This window comes from Bidens hawaiensis, unplaced genomic scaffold (genome assembly GCF_021521415.1).
Source record: "Bidens hawaiensis isolate Kalapana, Puna unplaced genomic scaffold, B.hawaiensis_p1.1 tig00000888_1, whole genome shotgun sequence".
Classification (NCBI taxonomy): Eukaryota; Viridiplantae; Streptophyta; class Magnoliopsida; order Asterales; family Asteraceae; genus Bidens; species Bidens hawaiensis.
Window position 1 is genome coordinate 314,899 of NW_027491051.1, and position 27,298 is coordinate 342,196.

At 35.3% G+C, this 27,298-nt stretch overlaps 1 protein-coding gene and 1 pseudogene across 1 annotated transcript; one reads left to right on the plus strand and one right to left on the minus strand.

Moving 5' to 3' along the window:
- Positions 1 to 3,050: 3,050 nt before the first annotated feature.
- On the minus strand, positions 3,051 to 3,488 carry LOC143543591 (uncharacterized). Its single transcript, XM_077035877.1, has one exon. The coding sequence runs from the start codon at positions 3,486 to 3,488 to the stop codon at positions 3,051 to 3,053; it is 438 nt and encodes a 145-aa protein (XP_076891992.1).
- Positions 3,489 to 19,371: 15,883 nt separating this feature from the next.
- LOC143543953 (pentatricopeptide repeat-containing protein At2g01390 pseudogene) lies at positions 19,372 to 20,362 on the plus strand (annotated as a pseudogene).
- Positions 20,363 to 27,298: the final 6,936 nt, after the last annotated feature.

The window sequence follows — 27,298 nt, forward strand, 5'->3', positions numbered from 1 at the left end:
TTATTTTTACCTACCTCTCTCTCTTTTCTTTCTTCCATAACATTTCTGGTGACCCTCCACTTTCCGATCGACTCTTCATCCATCCACCCCTTCAGTCAGGTTAGTGTTCGTTACTTGTTTTCGATCTTCTTCTTCGATATCATGAGCCGTGAGGGTTTAACTTCGACCACCTCCATTCTTACTAAAGAAAGGATGCTTACTCTATGCTCTCGTTATCGTATCCCTTTGTCGTTGTCGCCTGTTTTGCCGGAACCTCATGAGACGGCATCTGCCGCCCTAACCTTATCACATTGTACACGAAGAACTTAGAAAGCGCCAACATCTGTTACCCTCTCACTGATTTTCATACCAACTTGTTAAAGCATCACAAGTTAGGCTTTTCCTAAGTTCACCCGCTGGGCTTCCTACGGGTGACTCATTTTGAGTTGGCCTGTCGGGCTATGGGAGGGTTCGCTATAGCCCCCTTGTTTCGCCGATTTTACCGTAGTAAAGTGGACGGCGATTGGTTCACTTTCGAACGTCGTTCGATAAATAAACAACCCTCTTGTTGCTTGAAAATGCCCACCGGATTCAGTCCAAAAGAATGGAAAGACAACTTTTTCTTTGTTTCCCCCAAATTTGCTCCCAGGCTTCATAGCCGGCGTTGCACGGATTCGATCATTCGTGACATAGCTCCTCACCCTCCCCACGAACCAGGATGATCTGCACGACTTACTTGTGAGCAATCCGACAGAAGCCACGACTTACCCCGAACCGCTGTTGTATATGGCCGGGATAAGTCAGTTATGGCCGGATCCTTCTACTCGACCGGCCATCCTTGAGGACGGCCGAGGTCTTTTAGTCTTCTGTCACTTCTTCTTATTTTCTCCGTCGTTGTTTGTTTTAAAATTATTGACATAGTCTTTCTTTTTGCAGAGATGAGTTTGAAAGAAGCTTTACTGAAAGGAGATTTGAAAGCCGTTGAGTTCGTTCGCCCTCCCATGGTGCCCGTAACCAGTTCCAAGACAGGGTCGGCTCCTTTGGATCGTTCCAACCTCAACATGCTTTCAGGTGTTGAGGATACCCCTAAGCGAAAGGAAACATTGGCCGATATGTTTGATGCTTCTATGAAGAACCGTTTGAGAAGCTCCAAAAGGCTTTGCTTGGGTCAATCGTCTTCTTCTTGCCCGGTGAATTTGTCGTCTGCTAAAGTCGTGGATTTCGATGATGATTTTGCATTCCAAGTGACTGCTCCTGTCGGGAAGCCTAAAGGTCATGATTCGGGGACCGACCATTCTGACCCTAAGGGCAAACGCCCTGAAGGTGCTGCTTTGACACCTCCCGGTCAGCCTTTTTCTGAAAATGATCCATCCTCTGATTATGTGGCGTTTGTCCCCAAATGGCACTTGGATGCCCGCTTCTCCGTGTTCACCCCTCAGCAAGCTCACAGCTTTTTGAGTGGGGTCATTCCTCTTGTGGATTACTCTCATATCCAAGCTATGAGTAAAACCAACCTTGTGAGTGAATTTGGGACCCATCTTTATCGCACCCTGGCCCTGGGGGCAGCCACCCGGCAGGCCGTGATTGATGCAGATTAGATTATGCAGCAGATGTTGGGAAAGATTGCTTCTTTGGAGCAATTGGTTGAAAAAGATCAGCAAAAGATTCATAGTCTCCGGCAACAAATTGTCTTGACAGAGGAAAAGGTTCTTGAGGCATCCGGCTTTGCAACCGATTTGAAGAAATCCCAAGATGAGGTTGCCTCTCTGATGAAAGACCTTGTCGCCTATCGAAAGCAGGTTGCCATTTTAGAGGCTCAATATGCCGAAGCCCGAGCCGGTCATGAGAAGTTCCAAGAGGTGAGTGTCCCCTTTGAGGATAGATTGCCTTTCCTCTTGTTTTTTTGTGTGGACTTATTTGTGCTGGATTGGGTGACAGGTTGATGTAGAGCTGAAACGGGAACGAGCGGAGCATGAGAGTTTGAAGGATGCTGTGGAAGAGATCCATGCTCACAAGGACCAGGTAATCGAAGATTTCCGTCAAGAATGTAATGAGTTGAAGCGAGAGCGAGACGCATTGAAGCAGGAGCGTGATGAAATAGGGCAGGAGTGTGATGGTTTGAGGGCTGATCGGGTGTGGCTCGTGGTAGATGGTTTCAAACGGGTATATGAGCGAGCCAAGTCTTGCCGTGAGACCTACCAAGTTCGAGATGTTTTGAATATAGCCATATTTTCTTCCAGGTTTCAGCATGGTTTACAATCAGGCTATGACTACCAGGCGAAAGGGATTCTCATTTTCGAAGTCCCTACCTTCTCCGAGACGGCTGTGGCGAATGCTAAGAAAGCTTGCATTGCTTACAACAACTTTGAGCCCCCGATCTTAGAGCAGCTTTCATCCAACCCCAATGTGCCGGTGTGTGAGATTCAGACCTGCACCTCTGTGGTCGATCCTGCTACTCCACGTCCTTGACTGCTGGGATCAGCGTTTGGATAGTCGATCCTTTTCTAGGATCTCTTTAATGTTTGTTTGTTTTGTATGGATGACTGTATGGTAACCCCTTAAGGGTCTAGGGTTTTTTAATCCTTGTTTATTTTGTATGGATAATGGACGTTCTCGTTTTCCCCTCAGAGGGTTGATGATATTGCCTAACAACTTTGTGTTATGATTACTTCGTGTATGGATTGTGCATGCATGTTGATATGTGAGAAATCCTCTGATTTCTCGATTATTTTGGTTAACCAATCGGCCTATCGGCGAGGCCTTCCTTTATCACTTAGGAAGTGTGGAACTGTCATTTATGTAGTGATTTAGAGTTTGTTAGAATGTACATAACATGTGTAGGTACTCTCTGGGAGGTTTTACAAAAACAAACTTCCACTCAATTGCATCTTGATCATGTTACATAAATGAGTTACAAAAAGAATAAGAATCATGATCTGTTTCCTTGGTCTCCTCACGGGGAGGTTATTGTAGGGTTAGAGGCTCCCTTTGAGTATACGTAGCTGGTTGCCCAAAACGTGTTTTAAGAAAAGCCCTTGTATACTGCCTTTGGATTTCCCCCTCTCGGGGTCTCATGCATAATATTTCCTGAGTTGCATCGCGTTCCACGTGCAGGGCACTTCTTCCCCTATGTGATACGCTAGCTTGTAGGCACCTTTGTCTCCGGCCCAGATGACTTGATAAGAACCTTCCCAACGAGGTCCTAACTTCCCTTGGTTTTCTTGCATGTTGGCTTCGTTTTCACGGAGAACCAGGTTTCCTACTTTGAACTTGACCTCCCTCACCCTTGAATTATAGTACCTTTCCATTTTCTTCTTATACTCGGTCTCTCGCCTGGCCGCCGCCTCTCTTCTCTCCTCAGCGAAATTTAGGTTTATCCTGAGGTCATCCTCGTTCTCTTCTTTAGTAAGCTGAGTTCTGGGAGTGGGCGAACCGATCTCGACAGGTATCATAGCCTCCGTTCCGTAGGCCAAGCTAAAAGGCGTTTCTCTGTGACTGATCTTAGGCATGGTTCGATGAGCCCATAGAACATGGGGTAGCTCTTCCACCCAAGAGCCTTGTTGTCTGCCTAGACATCCGGTTATCCCTTCCACAATGCTTCTATTTGCTCTCTCCACCTGCCCATTTGCTTGGGGGTGGGCTACTGACGTGAATACCTGTCTGATCTTGAGCTCCTTACGCCATTACCTGAACATCCCCCCAGCAAATTGTTTCCCGTTGTCAGTGATTATCGTGTGGGGTAGTCCAAGCCGACAAACGATTTTTCCCACACAAACCTCTTCACTTGGTGTCCCATGATTGTAGTTAGAGGCTTAGCCTCTATCCACTTGGAGAAATAGTCGATGGCTACCACAAAAAATTTAGCCTTTCCGGTCCCCTCAGGAAAGGGCCCCACTATGTCGATACCCCACTTCCGGAAGGGCGAGGATGAACTTACTGGTACCAGGTTCAGTTTGGGTTTCCGGGTTACTGGGGCATAGATTTGGCAGCTGTCACACTTCCGTATTTCCCCCAAGCCACTCATGAACATGGTCGGCCAATAGTATCCGGCTCTCATGGCTCTGGTCGCCACCATCTTGGCTCCCATGTGCATCCCACATATCCCCTCGTGGATCTCTCGTATAACATATTCGGCTTCTCCATAATCAATGCACTTGAGTGAAGGTCCTAGATAGGACCTCTGGTACAGAGCCCCCTATATTATTTCGTATTAGAGAGCCCGTATCCTCAGCCTCTGCGCCTCTTATTTGTCTTCCGGTACAATCCCTTCCTTCAAGTATCGTAGCAGCGGGGTCATCCAGCAATGCCCCGGCGCCTCCACCCTGGCCACAATTTCGTCCAATATCGATGGTTGTTTGACGGTTTCTACCTTGACGTTTTTTACCAAATGGTCAAAGGCTACGGATGCCAACTTACTTAGGGCGTCCGCTTTCTTGTTCAAACTTCTGGAGATGTGGATGACTTCAGCTTTGTCAAAACTCTGTAACAGTTCCTTTGTCTTCTTTAAGTATTGTATCATCTTGGCATCCTTGGCCTCGTACTCCCCTTTCACTTGGTTGGCGACCAGCAACGAGTCTACGTGAGCCTTGATGCATCGGACTAGCATCTTTTTTGCCATCCTCAGCCCTGCCAATAAGGCCTCGTACTCAGCCTCGTTGTTTGTGCTGGGGAAGCCCAGCCGTATCGCATATGTCAGTTCTATCCCTTTGGGCTGACGAGTATTAGCCCAGTCCCGCTCCCATCTTCTTTGGAGGCCCCGTCAGTGTACAGGTTCCAAAAAGGCTCTTCCGGACCTTTCGGAATGTCGGTTACCACATTCTCCAGGGGATTCTCCTGGGATGACGGCTCTTCTTGCTCAGCCGTTGGACCTTCCGTGAGGAAGTCGGATATCACTTGTCCTTTGAAAGCTGTCCGCGGGCTATACTCAATGGCAAGATCACCCAGTTCTATCGCCCATTTGGCGAGCCTACCCGATAACTCTGGCTTCATTAGTATTCGTTGGAGAGGTTGGTTTGTTAAAATCCGGACGACATGGGCTTGGAAGTACCTCCTTAATTTTCTCGCGGTATAGATGAGGGATAGCACTGTCTTCTCGATGGGAGAATATCTTTCTTTCGGTCCCTTCAACGTGCGACTAACAAAATATAACCATGAGTACTGAACTGATGGTCCGATCGGTGTGTGATAAGTAGAGGATGAGGGTTTCCCCTGGTTGGGGAGCTGTGATTGTCGGGAGCTCGCAGAGGTGTGCCTTTAAATCTTGCAAAGCCTTTTGTGCCTCGGTGTCCCAACAGAACTTATTCTTCTTCATGCTCCTTCTCAGGACTACCATGAACGAGAGCGTCCTATCCGCTATCTTGGAGAGGAACCGATTGAGGGCCACCAGCCTTCCATTTAATCTTTGCACCTCCTTTATATTTTTTGGAGACTCCATCTCGATCAAGGCTTCAACCTTCTCTGGGTTGGCTTTGAACCCTTCCTTAGTTACCAACACTCCCAAGAACTTCCCCTCTTCGACCCCGAACGAGCACTTGCCTGGGTTGAGCTTCATGTTAGCCTCCCTGAGGGTGTTGAAGGTTTCTCTTATATCATTCAGCATCTGATCTTCGTCTGTGCTTTTAATGACCAACTCGTCCACATATATCTCTACGTTTCTTTCCCTTTGCTGATCGAAAAGTTTATCCATGAACCGTTGATACGTCGCCCCCGCATTCTTTAACCCAAAAGGCATCTTGGTATAGCAAAAAGTTCCCTCATTAGTGTAGAAAGCCGTTTTCTCTTCATCTTTGGGGTCCATTTGGGTTTGATAGTACCCATTATATGCGTCTAGGAAACATCTAAGGGGGTACCTAGCGAGGGACTCTATCTTCTTTTCGATCTTCGGGAGGGGGTAAGAGTCCTTCGGGCAGCCCTTGTTCAGGTGTTTAAAATCAATACACATACGCCAACTGCTATCTGACTTCGCGATCATAACCGGGTTCGAGATCCAATGTGGATACTTGACTTCTCTAACGATCCCCGCTTGCACAAGCTTGGCCGTCTCCTCTCGGACTGCCCTACTTTTTTGTGGGCCCAGACTTCTTTTCTTCTGTCTGACCGGATCCATCCAATGGAACTCGTCCAGGCTGTGTTGTACCAAATTTCGCAGAACCCCCGTCATGTCTTCGTGCTTCCAGGCGAACACATCGGTGTTTTGTATTAGCACCTCCTTCAGCCCTGCCTTTCCCCTGTCGGACAATTGGGGCCCGGTCCTAACTGTCTGGTCCGGGTGTTCCCCGTTGAGGGCCCATTCTTCCGTTCCTTTCTTCATCTTGACCCATTTGCCAATGATGGCCACTATCTCGGTGGATGACCGGATGGTTGCTATTCCCTTAGGGGTCGGGAACCTCATATACCCGTGACCGTGGATGGGACTGCTCGAAGTGCTCTCATCCCGGGCCGACCCAAAATGATGTTGTATTTTGATGGAGCCCAGACCACAGAGAAACGTAGGTAGATCGTTCGGTTTTTGTCTTCGTCTCTGAGGGTAAATGGCAGGGTTAGAGATCCCAGGGGCTCCACCACGTCCACTTAGAACCCTATTAATGGACATATATCTTCCTCCAACCTGCTTCGGATTTCCTTTTGGAGCCTCACGAAACAATGTTCGTACATTACTTCCACCCCACTGCCTCCATCCACGTGGACTCGGGCCACCCGATGTCTTGCTACACTTGCAGAAATATTTAAAGGCATCTCCCGAGCTTCCTCCTCCAGTATGCCTGGAAACCATGTATCCGATTTCATCCATGCGGTGCTTGCAGCGTAGGAACACATCCATCCTACCTTTATGGCTCTTCCCGGATCCCCTTCACTGTTGTCTCTTCTTCGAATCATGTCGAAGTAATGCTTGTCTTCATCTTCATCCTTGACTTTTGAGGTGGATTCCCTGGTCGGAGGGGGTAGCTGTCCGGATTTCAAGTTTGCCTCCCATAACCTCTTTAGCTGGACATAGTTATCTGTGGTGTGGCCGTGACTCTTATGGTAATTACAATACCCCTGGGGATTGGGCTTATATGCTTGCTTGAAAAGGCTGGGAGTCCTTGCTGGGAACTTGGTTTTATCTGCCGCCATGACGTCTTCCCCTCCTGGTGGAGGTCTTTCTCCGTAAGGCGGCCGGAATCGCCCCCCTTCAGGGCGTATGGGGCTGGGAAATCGAGGCGGATGGTATGTGGTCGAGGGCGTATATCCGACATGAGTTCCGGGAGGACGGTAAGGTGTGAAGCGGGTTTTGTCGAACGGAGCCCGTATTTTCCCGGGGCTGTGACCTCCCACGCCTTTTCTAACGATGAGTTCCGTTGATGACATGTCGTCTGCGTTTACACCGGCCATCTCGCCTGAAACTGCTGGTGAGACCGTGCGAAAGAGGGTCCCACGGATGGCGCCAATGTAGAAACCTCAAGTGAATCGCTAGTGATTGTGTGTGTTACGTATGAATGATTATGTGAGGTTTGCTTATGTTAAAGATTAGTGAGATGGCAGTGAGCAATATGGAATGAGAAAAGAGTTGTATTATTATTTTTCATGTCCCCTTTACAAAGATGCATACATACATATATAATGTCCTAGGGGAATCTTCCCTCCGGACAGTTATATCTTGGGTGCTTCCTATTACCTGCTGGTCCCTCTGACTCAAACATGAGACTTGCTATTATCCGCTGGACGCTCTTTTCCCTTCAAGATTATGTCACTATCACTCCTGTGATGTTCAGATCAACAAGGACAGGTCCATCGTTGACCTTGGACTCTTTCTGGTGTACTCGGGTTGCTAGTGGGCTTTGGCTTTCTTGGGCTTCTTAGGTAATTTGGGCCTAGTGTCTTCATGATGCTTAGTAATTCTTCACAAGAGTGAGAAGTAGAGAATAATAATATATCTAGGTTGTGGTCTATAGACATTGATCACTCAAGTCTCAACGTAACCAAACCATGTATAACTAGGATAGTACCCGTGTTAAACACGGGTTGAAAATAGATAAATAACAAAATCAATATAGACAACCATAAATTTTCATAAATAGACAACCATATATTAACATTAAGATGGACTAAACAAAATATTAGAGAGTAACATTGTTTACATAAAAAGTTAATAGTTATACAAACTTGTTTATATTAACAAAGCCATGAAAATATTTAACCGTATTATCCTAGTATGAACTTCAAAATTTTATGTCCAATCGAGTTCCCGATTATTTTTTAAACTGTATTATCTAATTTCAACCAGTGTTTTAACATACCAACATGATTAAGTATTAAACTTAAATGTTAATGTATGCCATAATGAGTTAACGTTAACATTAATATCTAGAAGATTATGTAAAACTAAAAACAAAATATGTGATAATTATTACCATAATAATATAGACAATCATAAAATTTCACAAGAAAACATTTAGAAAATCATAAAATTTAATATAACTTTATAACCGCAATCATTGAAATTCATATGCTTTTTTAAAAAAATGCAACAAACTGGTGATCAAAATCATAATATTTTTTCACTGTCATATTAAACAAACACACATAATAAACATAACTTAGTAACCAAACTATTGATTATTCAGATTGTCATAATACAAGCTTAATACTAAAACAAACTAAATATACACATAAAAAGGAGAGACCAAAAGAAGATCTAAACATGTCGGAGTCAAATTTACCAACCATCAGCTTCTTCAAAATTTCACCCAAAAAAACAAATTACCTTCACAACCTGACAAACAAAATAAACGATTATGAAAGTTTATTGTACGTTTTTGGAAATTTCTAGTTATGAACTAAACTAATAACTTAAACAGAATAAGTGTTACTGAATAATGAAAGTAAAAATTTAGAGTAATCAACTACATAACTAAGTTACTGAATTAGTGTTACCTTAAATTTAATCTTCAGATTCCAAAGAGTTTAGAAGATCATCAAAATTTGACTCATAGTTCTCACACTATAACAACCATTTTACCTTCTCACTAACTTCATTTTCCAAATCCAAATGTGTCCTTTCATTTCTAACATTAGCAAGCTTCAAGTGATTCAAATTTTTTTAAAGAAACATATCATTAGATTCAAATATTGATTTAGGATAGTACCCGTGTTACACACGGTGGAACATATTTAAAACATAATATATATGTAACATCATATAAATTTAATGAAACGCAAATATTGTACTTATAAATAAATTATACTTTTACATGAATTATAAGACACCATAACTTATTTGAATCAAATACAAAAACATACAAAGACTAAAATAAATAATGAAAAGTTAAAATATTTTATAACTTATACCATCAGTACAATAATAAGCAAACAAAGGAAATTAGTATCCAAATCAATAAAACAATTCTACAATGTTGATTCAACAAAACTTCTATCTCAATGGTGATTAAAAAGATAAACTCTATTTAAGACATTTATTACACATCAATAAATGTAATGTTTATCACTCTAAGATAATACCCGTGTTTATTTACACATCAATTTTATACATTTATTACACATAAATGTTAAAAGATATTAAAAGATAAACAATATGTAAGAGATTTCTTTTTATAAGTATATTATAAAATTATGTTGGAAAACAAACTATTATGACAATTAAAAAATAAATTTAGTGTAACAACTCGGTTTTTTCATATATTAAACCTGACCTGCTTTTCTGTTCGGAGAATTTTATCAATTTAAATATCGCGATTATTAAGTAATTATTATATTTTTTATTTGTTTATTATATTATTTAATATACATAAATAACTTTAAGATATATACATTTTTACCCCTAAACCTTAACTTTAACCTATTTTTGTTCCACATCTAAACTATAAGGACTTTTCTGCAATTTTTGTATTATTATTATATTATGTTCTTTTAAACCGGTAACTCGAACCCATATCCGCGACCCACATCGCAAACCCGGTACTCGTTTACGTTTCTTGAAGCCTAATCTTCATTTAATATTGGAAATTGATCAATGCATTATTTGAATCATACCATAACCGGCCTACCGACGTTTTGGATTAGGAAACTATAATCGATATTATACGTATTGCTATATTAAACAAACCATCCTTAATCGATTTTGGGATTTCATCTAAACGATCACTATAATTCAATCAAACTTACGCTCATCATCCATATACCAGCGCCTAACAAAGCCCTAAAATCAATTAAGTTAACATCGCGTATAATCGTGGTTCTTGATCGTTTTACCGCCGGTACTGTTCTGTCCAATTACTCATTCATCGTTCATTATACGAGGTAAATAATTACATGATTATGTTCGCGTTTATGTGCAAATCAAAAGCCCCAACATATATTTTGTTAACATCGACGGGATCGGTTGATTTGATTGTTAGGGTTCTTGATCAGTTTGTGTTCTGCTCTGCTTATATATTTAATTAAACGAATTGGCTTTAAGTATGCACGTCGCTAAGATAGCCTGCCGGTTAACACTTGAACGTTTGGGGGCGTAGGTCGCAAGTTTGACCCCCTGCCTTCCCGTTTTTGTTATTATTTGGTTTTTTTTGGAATTAGTTATATTATTAATTAATCATATTAAAAGCTTTAAGTTATGTTATAAATATCATAAAAATTGTAAATAATCAAACCGACTTGTTAACTAATTCTTTTTTCGAATCTTGGATAAAATCATATGCATGTGTGTGTGTGTATGTATAAATAGTTATTAAAACTGGTTAAAGGGTTATATGATAAAGATTTTAAAAAGTGTTTTAATTTATTAAATATATTTACCATGCTAGTTAATATATAGTCTAAATTTAAAGATTTTATAAACGGTTTATTTTTTTATATTATTTATTATTTACCATGCTAATTTAAAGGGAAAATGCATATAAATACATTAAACGTATTTTAGTTAAAATAATCATTTAAAACAGATCTTTTTATATAAACTATAACGCTTTATAAATATTCATTTACATATTTTAAAGTATTATTATTTACGATAAACTTTGATATAAAATTTAGAATAAATCTATTAATATTTAACTTTCATAAGAACACACCCGATCATCAAATCCCGAATCTCTATCTAGTTTCATTGTTGAATTCTTATTTAATTTCCGTAATTATTATTACTTAGGAAATTCGTTTGTTGCTATACCTTGTCAAGCGTGGTTTACCGCTTTCATGTCGTGTCCATTTCCGCTTTGCTTATTTGATCAGGTGAGTACCACATTCCCCTATTTTACTTGTTTTCTCACGTTTTGGGGACATATGCGTAAATTTACTTTTCATATATACTTATACTCAAAACTGCAACTTTGTCTTATGTGTTAACAACTTATACTTTACTTGCTTATGTGCTTATTTGCTTTGTATGCTTTCGCATTCGGAGAGGTACAACATAATCTCAGTCTAGTATGATCATACGCCAGTCGTTATAGCCTTGTGCTTCTCGACATCTCAGTTATACTTGCTAATTTGGTTATTTTGTTATTCTCATATGACTTGTTGCAGCTACGTATTTTGTTAAATATACTATATGTACAACTAAACTGGTGTGTTGCTCACTCAACATGTGTTGTTGACAAAACTTTATTTTATACGCATATGCAGGTTGGTGAAGACTTAGTGAAGAATTTAGCTAGAAGAATATTTTAATCAAGAAATATAAAATTTGTATTGTTGTATGAATTATGTACTTGTTTGTATTTGATTTATTTGATAATTGAATTCAATTAATAGATATTGTCATTTAAAGATTGTGCATGATAGTAACCTTGAGAGCTGTGACAATCAGTTCGCGCCCCGGCATTTCCGCAGTAGGTTGGGTTGTGACATTTAGTCTTTCATAATACTATAATTAATTGATATTTACAATAAAGTTTTAATCAATATTCAATAACATGTTAATTTTCATTCAAGTGTGTTTGACATATAGTTGATTCTAATATATATCATTAGGAATTAGCCAAAGCTTTCTCTTCCATTTTTTATAACTCTTTTGTGGATAAATTATGTTAAATAATTATTGAATACATATAATAATAAATAACATATTCGAGAAAACAAATATTTAACATTAGGTTGCCCTAACCAAAATATTAAAGAGTAAGATTGTATACATAAAAAGTTAATAGTTACACAAACTTGTCTATATTAGCAAAGTAATGAAAATGTTTAAATCGTATTATCCCAGCATGAACTTTCAAAATTTCCATCAAAAAACAAAAGCATTTTGCTTTAGAACCTGAAAAACAAAAGCAAACCATGCAACCTGATTAATTATGAATCGAAAATGTTAATATATGTCATAATGAGTTTATGTTAACATTAATATCTAGAGGATTATGTAAAACTAAAAACAAAATATGTGAATGTAAGAATTACCATATAAATATATACAATCATAATATTTCATAAGAAAACATTTTAGAAAGTCATTAAATTTAACATAATTTATAACCACAATCTTAAAAATTCAGATGTTTTAAAAAAAATGCAACAAATTGATCATCAAAATCATAACATTTTTTCACTATCATATTAAACAAACACACATATTAAACATAAGTCAGGATAGTACCCGTGTTACACACGGTGGAACATATTTAAAAACATAATATATGTAACATCATATAAACTTGATTACTAATTTAGAAATGGTTACAAAAATTAAAATCAAATTGGTTAATTTAAAAAAAATTAAAATAGAGATAATTTCTTTTACTAAATAATATAGATATAATTACAAAACTTAATGTCAATCCTCATTACATTTTGGTGATATTTTGTCCTTTAAATGCTACATTTTGAGAAGTTGTGAATTTCTGACCGAATTATTTAGAAAACTCTTTTTCCTTATGGGATAATATGTATGAATTAAGAAATTATTTCATGTTCATTAATAGTTATTTTACGAAAAAAAATGTATAAAAACAATAACATAAGAACTTGTAAAATATATACTTAATTTTTCCTTATGGGAATAAATAATAGTTATTATTGATATCTAGATTAGAGCCCGTGTTACACACGGTTGAAAATATAAAAACAATAACATAAGAACTTGTAAAATATATATTTAATTTTTTCAAACACGAGTCATAGTTCAATATGGTTCCAAATGAAGTATTTGAACTAACAATATATTTCAAACCCGGGTAATATTTAAAACGAAAGTACGAAATAATTCGTAATAGTTGTAGAGATTATAATATTGGATATAAAATTGAAATAGATTGGAAGATAATTTTGAATTTCGATTTGTTAATGTTAAAGTTTATAACTTAATTTTGTAAAGTTCATATAAAGGTTGAAAATTATAGTCAAATCATTATTCATTATCATTATTATAAAATAAAGTCTAAATCATATACTAAAGATGTATACAATTACTTGAAAGTTAATTTGAATTTGAATTGGGGGAAATAAATTGAAATTGCTTATTGTAAATATTGTAAATTATAAACTCATCTCTAACATTTGGCAATTATTGTAAATAATAACGAACTTGTTAGAATATAATATTAGAATATATATTAGAATATAATTTTATAAGATAAATATAAATAACAACGAACTTGTAAATTATAATTTTAATAATATCTAAATTAAACATGATATGAATGAGATATTTTTGTAATTTATGAAAATACCATCTTTAACACTATAATCAAAATTTAAATGTATATAAGTTATTATTGTAAAGAGAATATATATTCCATTTAAATGTTAGTCAAATCATTATTATGGATCATTACTTATAAATTAAAGGTTAAATTATATGCAAATTTTAACTTGCATTGCATAATAGATGTTGAAACTTTATTCTGTTTCGTGGATTTATTTTAGGAAGTAGTACTTTTGAAATTTTTGGAACGAAATTTGAATTTGTAATAGTATGAGCGCTAAGTTGTAATTTTATAACAAAAATATAAATAATAACATACTTGTAAACTATAATTTTAATAATGTGTAAATTTAGCATAATCTGAATTAGAATTTTTTGTTCACATAAATATAATATTGGAAAAACAATTGGATATACAAAAATGTCGGAAAGTATAAACATGACATTAATATGTTAGTCAAACATATATATTCAAAATAAAAATACGATTTATATATAAACAGGACAGCTTCATCAAATAAAAATACGGTTTAAATAGGAAACATGTTGATATATATTCCATGTAAATGTTAGTCAACCCATTATTATGGACATTAATAAAAAATTCAAATTTAAATCATATACAAAAAATGTAGAGAAATACCATAGACAAATTCGAGACCTTCATTTACTTACTTATGTAACTTGTAAATTAGTCAACTTATTATTATGTTTCGATTATGGACAATTAATTTTAGAGAACTTATAATTATGTAAATTATGACTAATTAATTTCAAAATAAGTTTGTATGATATAAAAAACTATATACAATTACGGTAAACTCATATTAAATTTGACTTGGGTGAAATGATTTTAAATTAATTTATAATTCGTAAGATTGCTTAAATTTGACTTGGGTGAAATTTGACTTGGAATACAATAATTATATTATAAATGGTAGTAACAAAGTACTATAAATATGAGTTTGACCATCTATAAATCACAATCTCATCTAACAAATCAATCAATCAAATAAGTTATAATATTCATGTTAATTAGGTTATTTAAACAAATTAGAAAAGTCAAACTAAATAAATTGTATTAATGGGATACTTAATTGAGTCATTTGATTTTAAGTTTAAAATCATATGGTTTTAATATAAGTTTTTTAAGTAATTTTTGATATATTATTATTATTATTATCTAAATTTATGATAAAAATTTTCAAATTAACTTATACCAAAAATAATGATAAGAATAATAGTTTTTAAAGTAATTAAATTGTAATTGGTAATTTGTACCACGAAGTATGGTTATATACCCAAAAATTTATTGTTATTATAAAAATAATTAATTAATATTCACTTTGACTATAAGGTAATTAATTTGTAATTTGTACCATGAAGTATGTTTATATACCAAAAATATATGGATACTTATTTTTATGATATATAGTACAAAATAGTTACTTATTTATGTAATGATAATACAAATAGAAATGATTTGAAATTAATGTAAATTATAATATGAAAAATGGATGAAGATGTAAATTTATAACTATTACATTTTTATAAAATTTTATAGTGTCTATAAGAATTATCTATTTATGTCAATTATGAAAGTGTAGAAATAAAATGAAAATTGAGGAAAGTCAAACAATATAAAATGTTTTAATGGGATAATTAAATTACAATAGTTATGTTAATTATGAAACTTTATAATTGATTTGTTTATAAATTAAGGAAAGTTAAAGAATATAAAATGTTTTAATGGGATAATTAATTTACAATATTTATGTTAAGGAAGTTATTTAAAACATTAAGGAAAGTCAAACAAAATAAATGGTATTAATGAGATAATTCATATCGAATACATTAAAACACGCCGGAAAAAAATATAGATAAAATAATCTCGGATCTCCGATATACAATCGTATTTTATTTTTTATAAACAAAAGAAGATGAATATACATGAATATTAACAAATTAACAAAATAAAATATACATCAACATTAAAATTAAAATCTATACATACTATAAACTCATAATCATTCCGTAAAATTAAATTATATGAGTCGGCAATTACCTAAAATAATAAAAAAGAATATTAATATTGATATTATGAATTATTTTAATTATAACTAATAACCAGAAAATTTAAAAGATGTTAACGGATAAACGAAATTTAAAGATGTTACCGGAAAAAGGATTGTATAAGCCGTGACAGTCACCGGAAAATGTTACCCGAAATGTTACCTGAAATAATAAAAAATAATATTAATATTGATATATGGAAAATGTTACCGAAAAAACTTACCAGAAATACTAACCGGAAAAACGTAACAATGGAATATAAGATTTTGATTAACAAACTAAATTGAAATCTTCAGCAAATTAAACGGGTTAATAACCTGAAATAATGTAAAGCAACCATTGTTATAGGTATAAAACATAGCCGGAAAAAACTTAACGGAAAATCTTACCGGAAATACTTACCGGAAAAACATTCTAATCACATGTTATGTGAACCTGATGATTTTGAGGAGACGGTGTATTGTTCAAATACATTCAACATTAACAACTCAATTGTTAAAACCAAGAAGTCAGAAAAACCCACAATTTGAGGATCTAATGAACATCATTAATCCTTCAATTGGTAAAGTAAACACTGGACGTGTGTTTAAATAAAAGGTGTAAACAAAGTATTTGAGGAGAAAGACATTTCATTACACTTGATCAAGCCAGAACTGATCGAGAGTGTTTTTCCGAATGAAACCTCAAGTTTACATGATCTTGAACGAGCTTTTGCAAGATCCAAATTGTTAAACAAGCATGTCATTAAGCCGCTTTTAAAACAAGTAAAATCTGTTAAACTTGTGAAGTTTGTTAGTTCTACTAGAACTGATACTTTACAAAGTTTTTCGAACTGTTCTAATTTGGACTTTTATAAGAAAAAGAAGGCTGTGTATTTTGATGATTTGGACAATGTCAAAGTTTCAAGTGATTCTTGTCAATACAATGATAACATGTACCATATTAACTATTTAAAAAATTAGTTAAAACAAGATTAACTGGTTTAGGTGGGGATCAACTGGGATTAACCTTGTAATTAATAAAGAACGCATGCCACATGTTATTAATTAGTCGGTTGCCAAATTCGATTCAGGCCAACTCAGAAATATTTCTCTTTCAAATTAAAGTAAGCGCTCCATCTTCTATATTCTGTTAATTCCTGCCTAATTTTAAAACAGTTAAACATTGCTAAATATATGAACACAAATTAGAAATAAAAAACTTACAGGCTTCTTCTGAATTGTGAAAAAAAAACTGCAAATTGTTGGTCGGCTTTTCTTCCCTGTTGGCTTGTGTTAATCATTCCAATTGCCTCCACTTTGAAGTTTTTCTCAGACCCATCGGTGGAATTGTAATGCTATATACACAAAACAATATAACTTAGCAATGGATTCTATTAAGGACATAATGTAAGAACCGATTGCTTTATTAATACTAGGTCATGGGCCACCACAACTCATCTATAAGTCGTCTGTGCATTTTCAGATAGAGCGTGTTACGAGGATCCATCTCAGTTTAACAATTAGAACTGCTCATTATTGAAATGTGATATTTTATAATTTTGTATGCGAATGTGATTAAAGTGATAAAGCAGCAGCCAATGCGTAATAAGAACATTTCACCCCTTTTCTATTATTTGGTGCAAGTTCCAGAGAGTTGCAGTTGATCACTATTAAATTTTAAAACTTTACATTGATAAAACACAATCAAAATTTGATACAAAAACTTCTGCTCAGCTTATTGTTGGACTTTGCCTATTGTAAATAGCTGAAGGTTGGGTGATAGAGGACTGCTACAAAACAAATTTCTAAAGCCCAAATGAACAAAATGTTTAATTAAACTCTTAACTTAAAACATGATAGTTTTCCTTTTCTTGTATGTTAAGTCTTGCTATCATTTTCTTTTAACTAACATGTTCTGTGTTATTGTGTACTAGTTTAATATTATCCATGGTTCATTTGTTGGAAAATTTTGTTAGTACATAATTATTCAAAGGTCTACAGAGCACATTGTCACAAATGGTTTTGGCTATTAACCTCATTACTTGTAATTTTTGTTACATTCATTTTGTCTATTTTATATATATATTATATGTGGTGGCGTTGATAGCCGAAAGACAAGGTCACATGCACCAATCAGCCGGTGTCCCGATGATTGAGTGTTATGTGTCTTATGTCCAAGGCTTGATTCAAAACTACTATCGAGCCGGGGGTCTCACCGGAAGCAGCCTCTCTATCCCTATGGGATAGAGGTAAGGCTGTCTACATCTTACCCTTCTCAGACCCCACCATAGCATTGCTATTGGTGGGATATACTGAGTACGATGATGATGATGATATATATATATATTATATTTTCTTTTGGTGATCCAACGGTCATCCTTATAAGATATTGTTACAGCAATACTTCTTGAAGTGAATACAGTGGTAACTGGTTTGTAAATGGTTTATACCATGGCAAGTGCAGTTCAATTTTTTAAATTACTGAAGTTTGTTTGCTGATAGTTTCATATATCTAAACTTAAATCGGGTAGTTTTGTAAACGTTCACTGTGACAGTACGGATATCTGGTTTTATATTTATAAAAAGCTATATAGGGTTCACATTTTTCTATGTTATTAGTCCTCAGTTTACTTGTTAACTTGCAGGCTAAACCCTGCAAGACTCTGTGGGTAAGTGGCATCAACATGTCCACATCCAAAGAAGATCTAGAACAAGAATTTTCCAAATTTGGTAAAATTGAGGATTTCAAATTTATTAGGGATAAGAATACTGCATATATTGATTATGCCAGGCTGGACGATGCATCAAAGGCCCTTAAAATGATGAACGGAAAGTACAAAGGTGGAAGTGTGCTTCGTGTGGACTATCTAAGATCCCAGTCAAAACGAGTAAGTTACTGTTTATAAAATATAATTATTACAACATATTTTAACCGTTTTTTCCTGTTTGACTTCCCTCTGTATAACAGGACCCGGGTCCTGATTTTCATGATGCGAAAGGTCAATATTTTAGAAATATGGTTCCTCATGATTCGCCTTGGTTACCACCTGATGCTTCATATAATGGTGCCAAAAGGCAACAGGTTATAACCTACTTCTAATTATGCTTTCTCTCTTTCACAGAACTTAGGCTAGAATAATTGCTTAAGAGGTGTCAAGATGGGTGGGTTGGCTAATGGGTCAAAACGGGTTTGGGTTGAAAACTGATTAGTTTTTAATATTGGTCAAAAAGATGTTACCATTTAGGCATTTAGTATTCTTTTTTCCTTTTAGTGTTCTTATCAATAGTGGGGGTGTGCATGGGTTAGTTTTGGGCTTAAAACGAAACAAAAGGTTCTGAAAACTCTTCCATTTTGGTTTCTATGGGTTTCAGTTTTTGCAATGGGTTCAGTTTCAGATTTTCAGTTTCGCCATTTGGGTTTGAAATTTTTGGGCTAAAATGGTCCAAAATATCGAATGGTGGGCCTATTTTGTTTTAGTTAATCATTAATTGATTGTTGCACATTTGGGTCTAAAATTTTGGGCTACACTGTTTATTAATTTTTTTTATATTACTTAACATTCAAAATTCCAAAAAAAAAGAAAAGAAAAAAAATAGAATCCATAAGTTTAAAAAAAAAGAAAAGAAAAAAATAGGATAATCTCATTGAAATAAGGGTTAGATTAGTAAATATGCATCCTGATTCTTGGCAATTGATTTCAGGAAAATTTAATGAAGGTCTAGACATATTTATAAATATGCAAGAAGCAGGGTGCAGCCTGATAAAGCTGCGTGTAACATCTTAGTTGAAAGATGTTGCAAAGCGGGTGAAACACGGGTTATGATGAAAATTCTTGAATATATGAAACAAAACTCACTTGTTCTTCGCCAGCCTGTATATGCAAAAGCTCTTGAAACTTTGAAAAACGCAGGGGAAAGTGATGCTCTTCTTAAGGAGTCAAATCGTCATTTATCTACATGTTACAAGAAACCCGAACCACCGGTAAACGATACGCTTTCCGACACGGTATCTATAGATCAACACCTCGTGTTGTATCTTTTGACGACCAGAAAACACTTTGTTGGTGTTGACTTCTTACTGAACAGAAACGCCTTTTGGACTCCCGGTATTGTTTCATCAGTTATTGACGCGTACACTGCTCATGAGAGACCTCAGGGAGCTGTTTTGGCGTATGAGTTTGGTAAGAAAATGGGGATCAGATATGAGAAGGCTTTGTATGTTTCTTTGGTTGGTCTGTTTATCAGGACGAATTATTACCCAAAGATTGTGGATGTTGTTGAAGAAATGGTTAAGAATGGGATATTTCTTGGAGTTCATCAGAGTGCGTTATTGATATACAAGCTCGGGTGTGCTAATAAGCCTGTTTTAGCTGCAAAAGTATTCGACTTTTTGCCTGATAATGAGAAGAACATGACAACCTACACTGCTTTGATGGCAGCCAGCTTTGCTTCAAGAAACGCTTCTAAAGGGATTCAGGTTCTTAAGGAAATGAAGGATGCTGGGATTGCGGTGGCTGTTGGAACTTATAATGCGTTGTTGGGTGGTCTTGAAAAAAGAGGGAGACTTGATGAGTTTGAGCATTATAAGAAAGAGAAAAAACAGATGACGCAGAGCATTCATTTTTCAGAAAATCAACAATCTGCAGAGGAAATGACTTGCAACTTGCTGTTTGGCAGGGATTATGTATCTTGAAATTTGACATAACTGATTTAAAGGAAACTGGAGACGACCCCATTGGGGAAATCTGGAAAGGGCACACAAAAGGCAAAATTAAAACCCTTTACTATAATTTTGCCGCCAAAGTTCGTTCAATCTTAGGTCAGTTTCTGTAATTCTTTATTTATCTCTGATTTAGTTTATCTGGTTTTTTGGGGTTAATTCATTTAAACATATTCTTTTGTGTTTGCATCGATACTATTTGTTCTCTATATATGTCAGTCTAGGTTTTCTTTTGGTACCGTTGTTAGCATTACTAGTAAAAGGCATATGAACCAGGCCTGGCAAACTGGGCGGGTCAGGCGGGTTCGGGTCAATACGGCCTTCAAGCAAAATAAATTCGGGTCAAAACGAGTTCTAAGTAAAATGAGTTTGTGTCAATTTGTGTCGTTTAAAAAAAAGTAACAATTTGGTTACGGCCAAAACGGGTTTTTGGCAAAATTTGAGTTAGGTGGATATGAGTCATTAAAAAAACATGTTTTTTTAAAGTTAAATTACAAAATTAGCCCACCTGCTAAAACAGCCTTGAAACAGTAAAGGCCTTCAATCATTTGTACAGTGCCATCCAACATTCTTTCTATATTTGAGTCTTCTAGCACCAGATTGGTAAGCTGTCATACTCAAATTTTGTTAGCATTAAGAACTTAAGAAGCTAATGACAGTAAATTTATAGAGTATAAGTTTGCATGTGTTGATCAGGGAACTCTTAAGAACCAATATCTTTTTGTTATAAATTTTTAGTTAAGCTCCCAAACCTTTCTGTTCGTATGTCGTTTCAAAGTGTTTTGAGGTTTATGGGAAGTATCATGTGCATTATTATTTTTTTTATCATCAACAGGAAGAGTGTTATTAGGTTTTAGGCAAGAGACCATCATCCTAAACCATTCTTTCTAGTTGGTTAAAATATTAGACAGTCATTTAGAATTTTTTATGTGCAGGGGTATTATTGTACTAATATATAGAATTTGTTAGAGAGCATGTTTTGCATAGTTTTCCTTTTCCTATCAGCCAATAAATATGGCTTGTATTGTAGATTTGCAAATCAAGATTTACTGTTGAACCCATATGACGTGTTTGTTTTTCTGTAAATATTCAAATTAAGATTTCCGATTATTACAAAAAAGCAAGGTTTTATGAATGTCGCATCGGCTTTCGAGTAATGTTAATCTAACTGATGTATCTTACACTGCTTATATGAAGGTTCTGTTTAACCATTGTCGGGTTAAGGAGGGTACTAAGGTTTATTAGATGATTCGGTCTGGTTGCCCACTGAGTTGTTTCTCTTACACTGTTTAAGTGGTCAGTGGAGCGCATCTTGCTGGTTGTGGTCAGTGTTATTTTTCCATATGTTAATAATATTATTTTATTTTATAGTTATTTCTAGTGTATAGTTGTCATGTGTTCATTTAAATATTTAATGGTTAAATACAACTAAGCAAAGTAATAATCAAATTGAAATAGGGATTAGATTAGTGTGGTAATGTTGGTTTTAGTTAGCTTAGGTTTTTAAGATTTGTGCAGTTTCAACCCATTGAGTATTTGGCTTAAACAAAGTGAATAATTAAATTGAAATCATGGTTAGATTAGTAAAGTACCCATTTTTACGTTTTACTATGAGAACCTCTTACTAGTATAATGAACGAAAGGGACATTTGTTCATGTTTGTTTGTTAACTATATGAACAAAAGTTTGTGCTCATGTTTGTTCCTTTAATAAATAAACGAATTTCCACCCGAACGGTTCACTGAAAGTTCGGTTTGTTTATAAGCCTACCTAAAATTTTGGGCCAACAATCTATTTGTTTTTGTAAGTTACATAACATTCGAAAATAAAAATAGCAATTACAATTCATAAATTCAATAACAAAAGTCAAATTTGTTTGGGTTTCCGGTACATGCAAAATTGAAACCGAACCAAAAAATCGGTTTTGAAAAGACATAAAACGAAACCGTTGGTTTTGGGTTTTTTCGGTTCGGTTATTTTGGTTTCATGCACAACTCCAATTTTATTACAGGCCGAGTTAGATTGATCTGCAGCACATATTTTTATTGTCTTTAAAATAATCATGCAATATTTGTGATTACCAAAACAATATTAGCATATGTGATCTGAAGTTGTTAATTGCTCAGCTAGAACAAACAGGATTGGACATACATGCAAAGCAGTACACAGATGCTATTCGAGTTGACATTGTTTTCTTCATGCCTGTCCCGATAGTGTTAGCTAGCAATAGAAAGCAAGGGAGTATTTATGTCATAAGAGAATACTTGTAAATACTGATCAATATTTCCTTGGAGTTAAAGCGAGAACACTAGTTAAGTCCTCTACTTGGGAAGCGATTGATTGGTTAAACAAATGCTCTCATTTGATATATACACATGTTTCTGTCGACTTTCGTAGATGTAATGACATGATTTCTGCAATAAATTAAGTTGATGAACTCCCGACTCTACTACGTTGTTAAACGAGGACACTGTCTCACATTTGCATATCAATACAACATCAGGGGCGGAGTTACGGCTTTAATAGGGTGGGCAAGTGCTCAACAACAGCAGACAGTAGCTGATAAAACCCATCCTTCGCCATCCACCGTACGCTTGTTGGCCGGCGTTTGCAAGGGTATGTTCTAAAAATCATTTGGTTACCTTTTGAAGGCAAATTTAACTGTCACATTGTCTCAACAGATTACACATTCGTAAATTGATTTTGTTTTCCTTTTCTAATTCGTCTGTTTTCTCTTTCAGGTCATCGAATTCCACAAAATGAAATTGGTGAGTGGATGGTCTTAGATTGACTCCGAATTGCATGCCACAATTAATCGATCAACACCACAACACGTAAGTTTCCATCTGTTTTTGTTCAATTTTCTTCATACTCAATTTTGAAGTTTATGTTCAGTTTGGTAAATGATTGTTCAAACTAATGAATATAGGCATAACTAATATAGCTTGATTCGATCATGATACCCTCCAATTGTTTGGTAGTCACCTTCTTGATTGATTATTCTAGCTAATTAAGCATGCTGATTATTATTCTTGTGTGTGTCTTTGGTGTACGTTGCTTTTCCGTAAAGTATCCATCTTATCTTTCATGGCACCGCACTAAATGCTAGCTTCAAACGTACGTATGAGCAATTAAGGAATTATTTCCAATTAGGTCTGATAGGGATGACAAAGAATTTTTGGATTTTATTCGAATTTTGAGTCTAATTACAAAGTTGGAAATATACATCTTTGTTACACTTGGATATAAATACATACCCTCTCTACTTCTTTGTTACATGCACTTGGATATATATTATAAATACATGATACCCTCCACCCGGCCTTTAACTCATCGCTCACTTACTTTTTCAATATCTTATTGTTCTACGTGCTCTTAGACCTCCTGCAGACTGAATTTGCTTCTGTGTTAATTACTTTCCAACATTAATTAATTGTTCGGACCGCTGCTGTCATTCAGATCTCCCGGGCTTGCCTCAGTCAAACGTTTGCTTATTTTGCTCGACTAGCAAAAAATCCAACCATCGGTACGTTAATCATATATATGTAATTGGTATTTATTTATCCTGCATCAATATAATATATACGGATAATAAAATCCATATATAACACGTGCAATATCATATTACTAACTGTGTTTGGTAATTTTGATCCCTAATCTATGACAAAATAGTCGTAGTGTACATGAGGGATGAACATATTTTAAACGGTTACAACTATATCTATGTGCACATTATTTAATATTTTATTTTAAGATAAAATGCTCCATTTTCAAGCACAATTCTGTAATTAGCCTGATAAAATAATTTCAAGTATTCTTTTTTAACTCTTTAGTTATCACCTTAATTAACGAATTATATATATTAAGTTAACGTGTATTTTTTATATTATTTAATTAATCCTCATACTGTATAAATATATACTATTTTATCTTCATCACGTTAATCATTTTTTTCTTCTTTTTTGACTTTTCAAAATGTATAAGATGATGCTTAAGAGTGTTGATAAATCTAACGTATTCATAATGCCACATTCTGCAGGTTGTCCGATCATTTGAGCACATATATACCAATTTGTAATTTTGTATCTCTTCCCAAACGGTACGTACTCTTTGTTTTATTAATTAATGTCAAGTTTTATTTTCTTTTTGTTGGTTCGTTATAGGGCGTTGAAGTGATATGGTATATATATTGAGAGAAGAAAACTGTTTACTTAATATAAAAAAAGAAAGGAAAAAAGTCATTGATTTTGATATACTAATAGCCTAATAGGGGTGGGGGTATATTGAGTGAAAAAAATTGTTTTATTCAAACATTTTATTGGTGAATTTTGTGTTTAGTGTTTTCAAAAAAAGCGCCTAGTTTGGATACTTAGTATTTGGATAATTAGTTTATAATCAATCATCTATGAACTTCAAACCATTGCTAAAAAAACCAAAGACAAGTTTTTGAGGGATATATATTCATACACATGCATAAACCATATATGCATCGATCATATTTATTTGTTAATAATACCTTTTAATTAATCACATTGGACATTTTGTTTCTTATATTTATTTGTTTATATATCAGTCATGGTCATGGTCAGGCCACTAAACAAAGTGTACCCCGAGGGGGTTGCCTTGGTAGACGAAGACATAAGATTTCGATTGAAGGCTTGCCACTAGGCGCTCATCGTCATAGCATGCCTTCTGGTATCTCGCGCCATAACCTACGTTTTGGTAGCCAAATACACTTCTATCTCGGTACTGTACGGATGCACGCCATGTCAGTGACGGGCAACATAGCCCACACGGCACTTGAAGTAGGATTTCAAGTGCCGTCGGCCGTCACTGTTTCGTACAGCACATCGGGCCCCTAATTTTAATCGAGTTCTTGAGCCCGATGTTTTTGTCCCTGAACGAATCAAACGACGAAGCAACAATGATGAGGCTACAAGGGGATTTGAAGATGAACGTGAAGCCAACCAAGTTCCCTTTGATTCCCAACAGCAAACACCATGAAAAATATGTGTGCTGCTTTCTCTTCAAAGGGGTCTAGCTGGACTAATTAGACCGTCTTTCGTGTGTCGCCGACGGTCTAATTAGTCCAGCTAGACCCCTTTGAAGAGAAAGCAGCACACATATTTTTCATGGTGTTTGCTGTTGGGAATCAAAGGGAACTTGGTTGGCTTCACGTTCATCTTCAAATCCCCTTCTAGCATCATCACTGTTCCCCCGTCGTCTGATTCGTTTAGGGACGAAAATACGGGTCTCGAGAACTCGATTAAAATTAGGGGCCCGATGTGCTGTACGAGATTTCGACCACAATTCGCATGCTAACATTTTTGTTTACTTTTGCGATGAGCACAAAAGTCCCAAGTTGAGGCGAAACAGCGACGGCCGACGGCACTGGAAATCCTACTTGTTCAAGTGCCGTGTGGGCTATGTTGCCCGTCACTGACATGGCGTGCATCCGTACAGTACTGAGATAGAGTGACGACTTGTCCATAGTGTATTTGGCTAGCGAGATATAGGTTACGACGCCAGATACCAAAAGGCATGCTATGACGATGAGCGCCTGGTGGCAAGTCTTAAGTCGAAATCTTGTGTCTTCATCTACCAAGGCAACCCCTTCCGGGTAGACTTTGTTTAATGGCCTGACAATGACTAATATATAAACAAATTAATAAATATAAGAAACAAAATGTTTAATGTGATTAATTAAAAGGTATTATTAACAAATAAATATGATTGATGCATATATATATTGTTTATGCATGTGCATGAATATATATCCCTCAAAAACTTGTCTTTGGTTTTTTTAGCAATGGTTTGAAGTTCATAGATGATTGATTATAAACTAATTATCCAAATACGAATGAAAGCTTTGCACAAAGCCTATCGATACAATAGTGCAAGCACTTTAAAATATATACACAGACCATTAAAAGAAAATATTAAGCATCCAAACTAGGCGCTTTTTTTGAAAACACAAAATTCACCAATAACAATTCTTCAAATGATAAAACTTCTAAAAATGAATCAATTATAAATGTGGAGAAACCAAAACACATTAATAAAGAAAAACCAACTTATACATCATCGACTCAAGGACCACAAATTCAGAGTAATAAAGTGTTTTTTGAGACTGTTGAGGAGGTTTTAATCGAGAACGTATTTGAACCACAAAACATCCACAGAGAAAAGAATATACCACATTCTAATCACATGTTATGTGAACCTGATGATTTTGAGGAGGCGGTGTATGGTTCAAATACATTCAACATTAACAACTCAATTGTTAAAACCAAGAAGTCAGAAAAACCCACAATTTGAGGATCTAATGAACATCATTAATCCTTCAATTGGTAAAGTAAACACTGGACGTGTGTTTAAATAAAAGGTGTAAACAAAGTATTTGAGGAGAAAGACATTTCATTACACTTGATCAAGCCAGAACTGATCGAGAGTGTTTTTCCGAATGAAACCTCAAGTTTACATGATCTTGAACGAGCTTTTGCAAGATCCAAATTGTTAAACAAGCATGTCATTAAGCCGCTTTTAAAACAAGTAAAATCTGTTAAACTTGTGAAGTTTGTTAGTTCTACTAGAACTGATACTTTACAAAGTTTTTCGAACTGTTCTAATTTGGATTTTTACAAGAAAAGTAGCTGCGTATTTTGATGATTTGGATAATGTCAAAGTTTCAAGTGATTCTTGTGAATACAATGTTTCATAATCAACTGCTAAACCACAACGTGCTTTCATGGATATGAGAACTTGTTTCTTGTGTGGTGAACAAGGCCACGTTGTTAGAAATTGTGCTTTCATGGATATGAGAACTTGTTCAATTTTCTTCATACTCAATTTTGAAGTTTATGTTCAGTTTGGTAAATGATTGTTCTAACTAATGAATATAGGCATAAT

Excerpts from the sequence above, each read along its gene's own strand:
- LOC143543591 (XM_077035877.1), bottom strand. The coding sequence starts at position 3,488 with ATGCCTAAGATCAGTCACAGAGAAACGCCTTTTAGCTTGGCCTACGGA.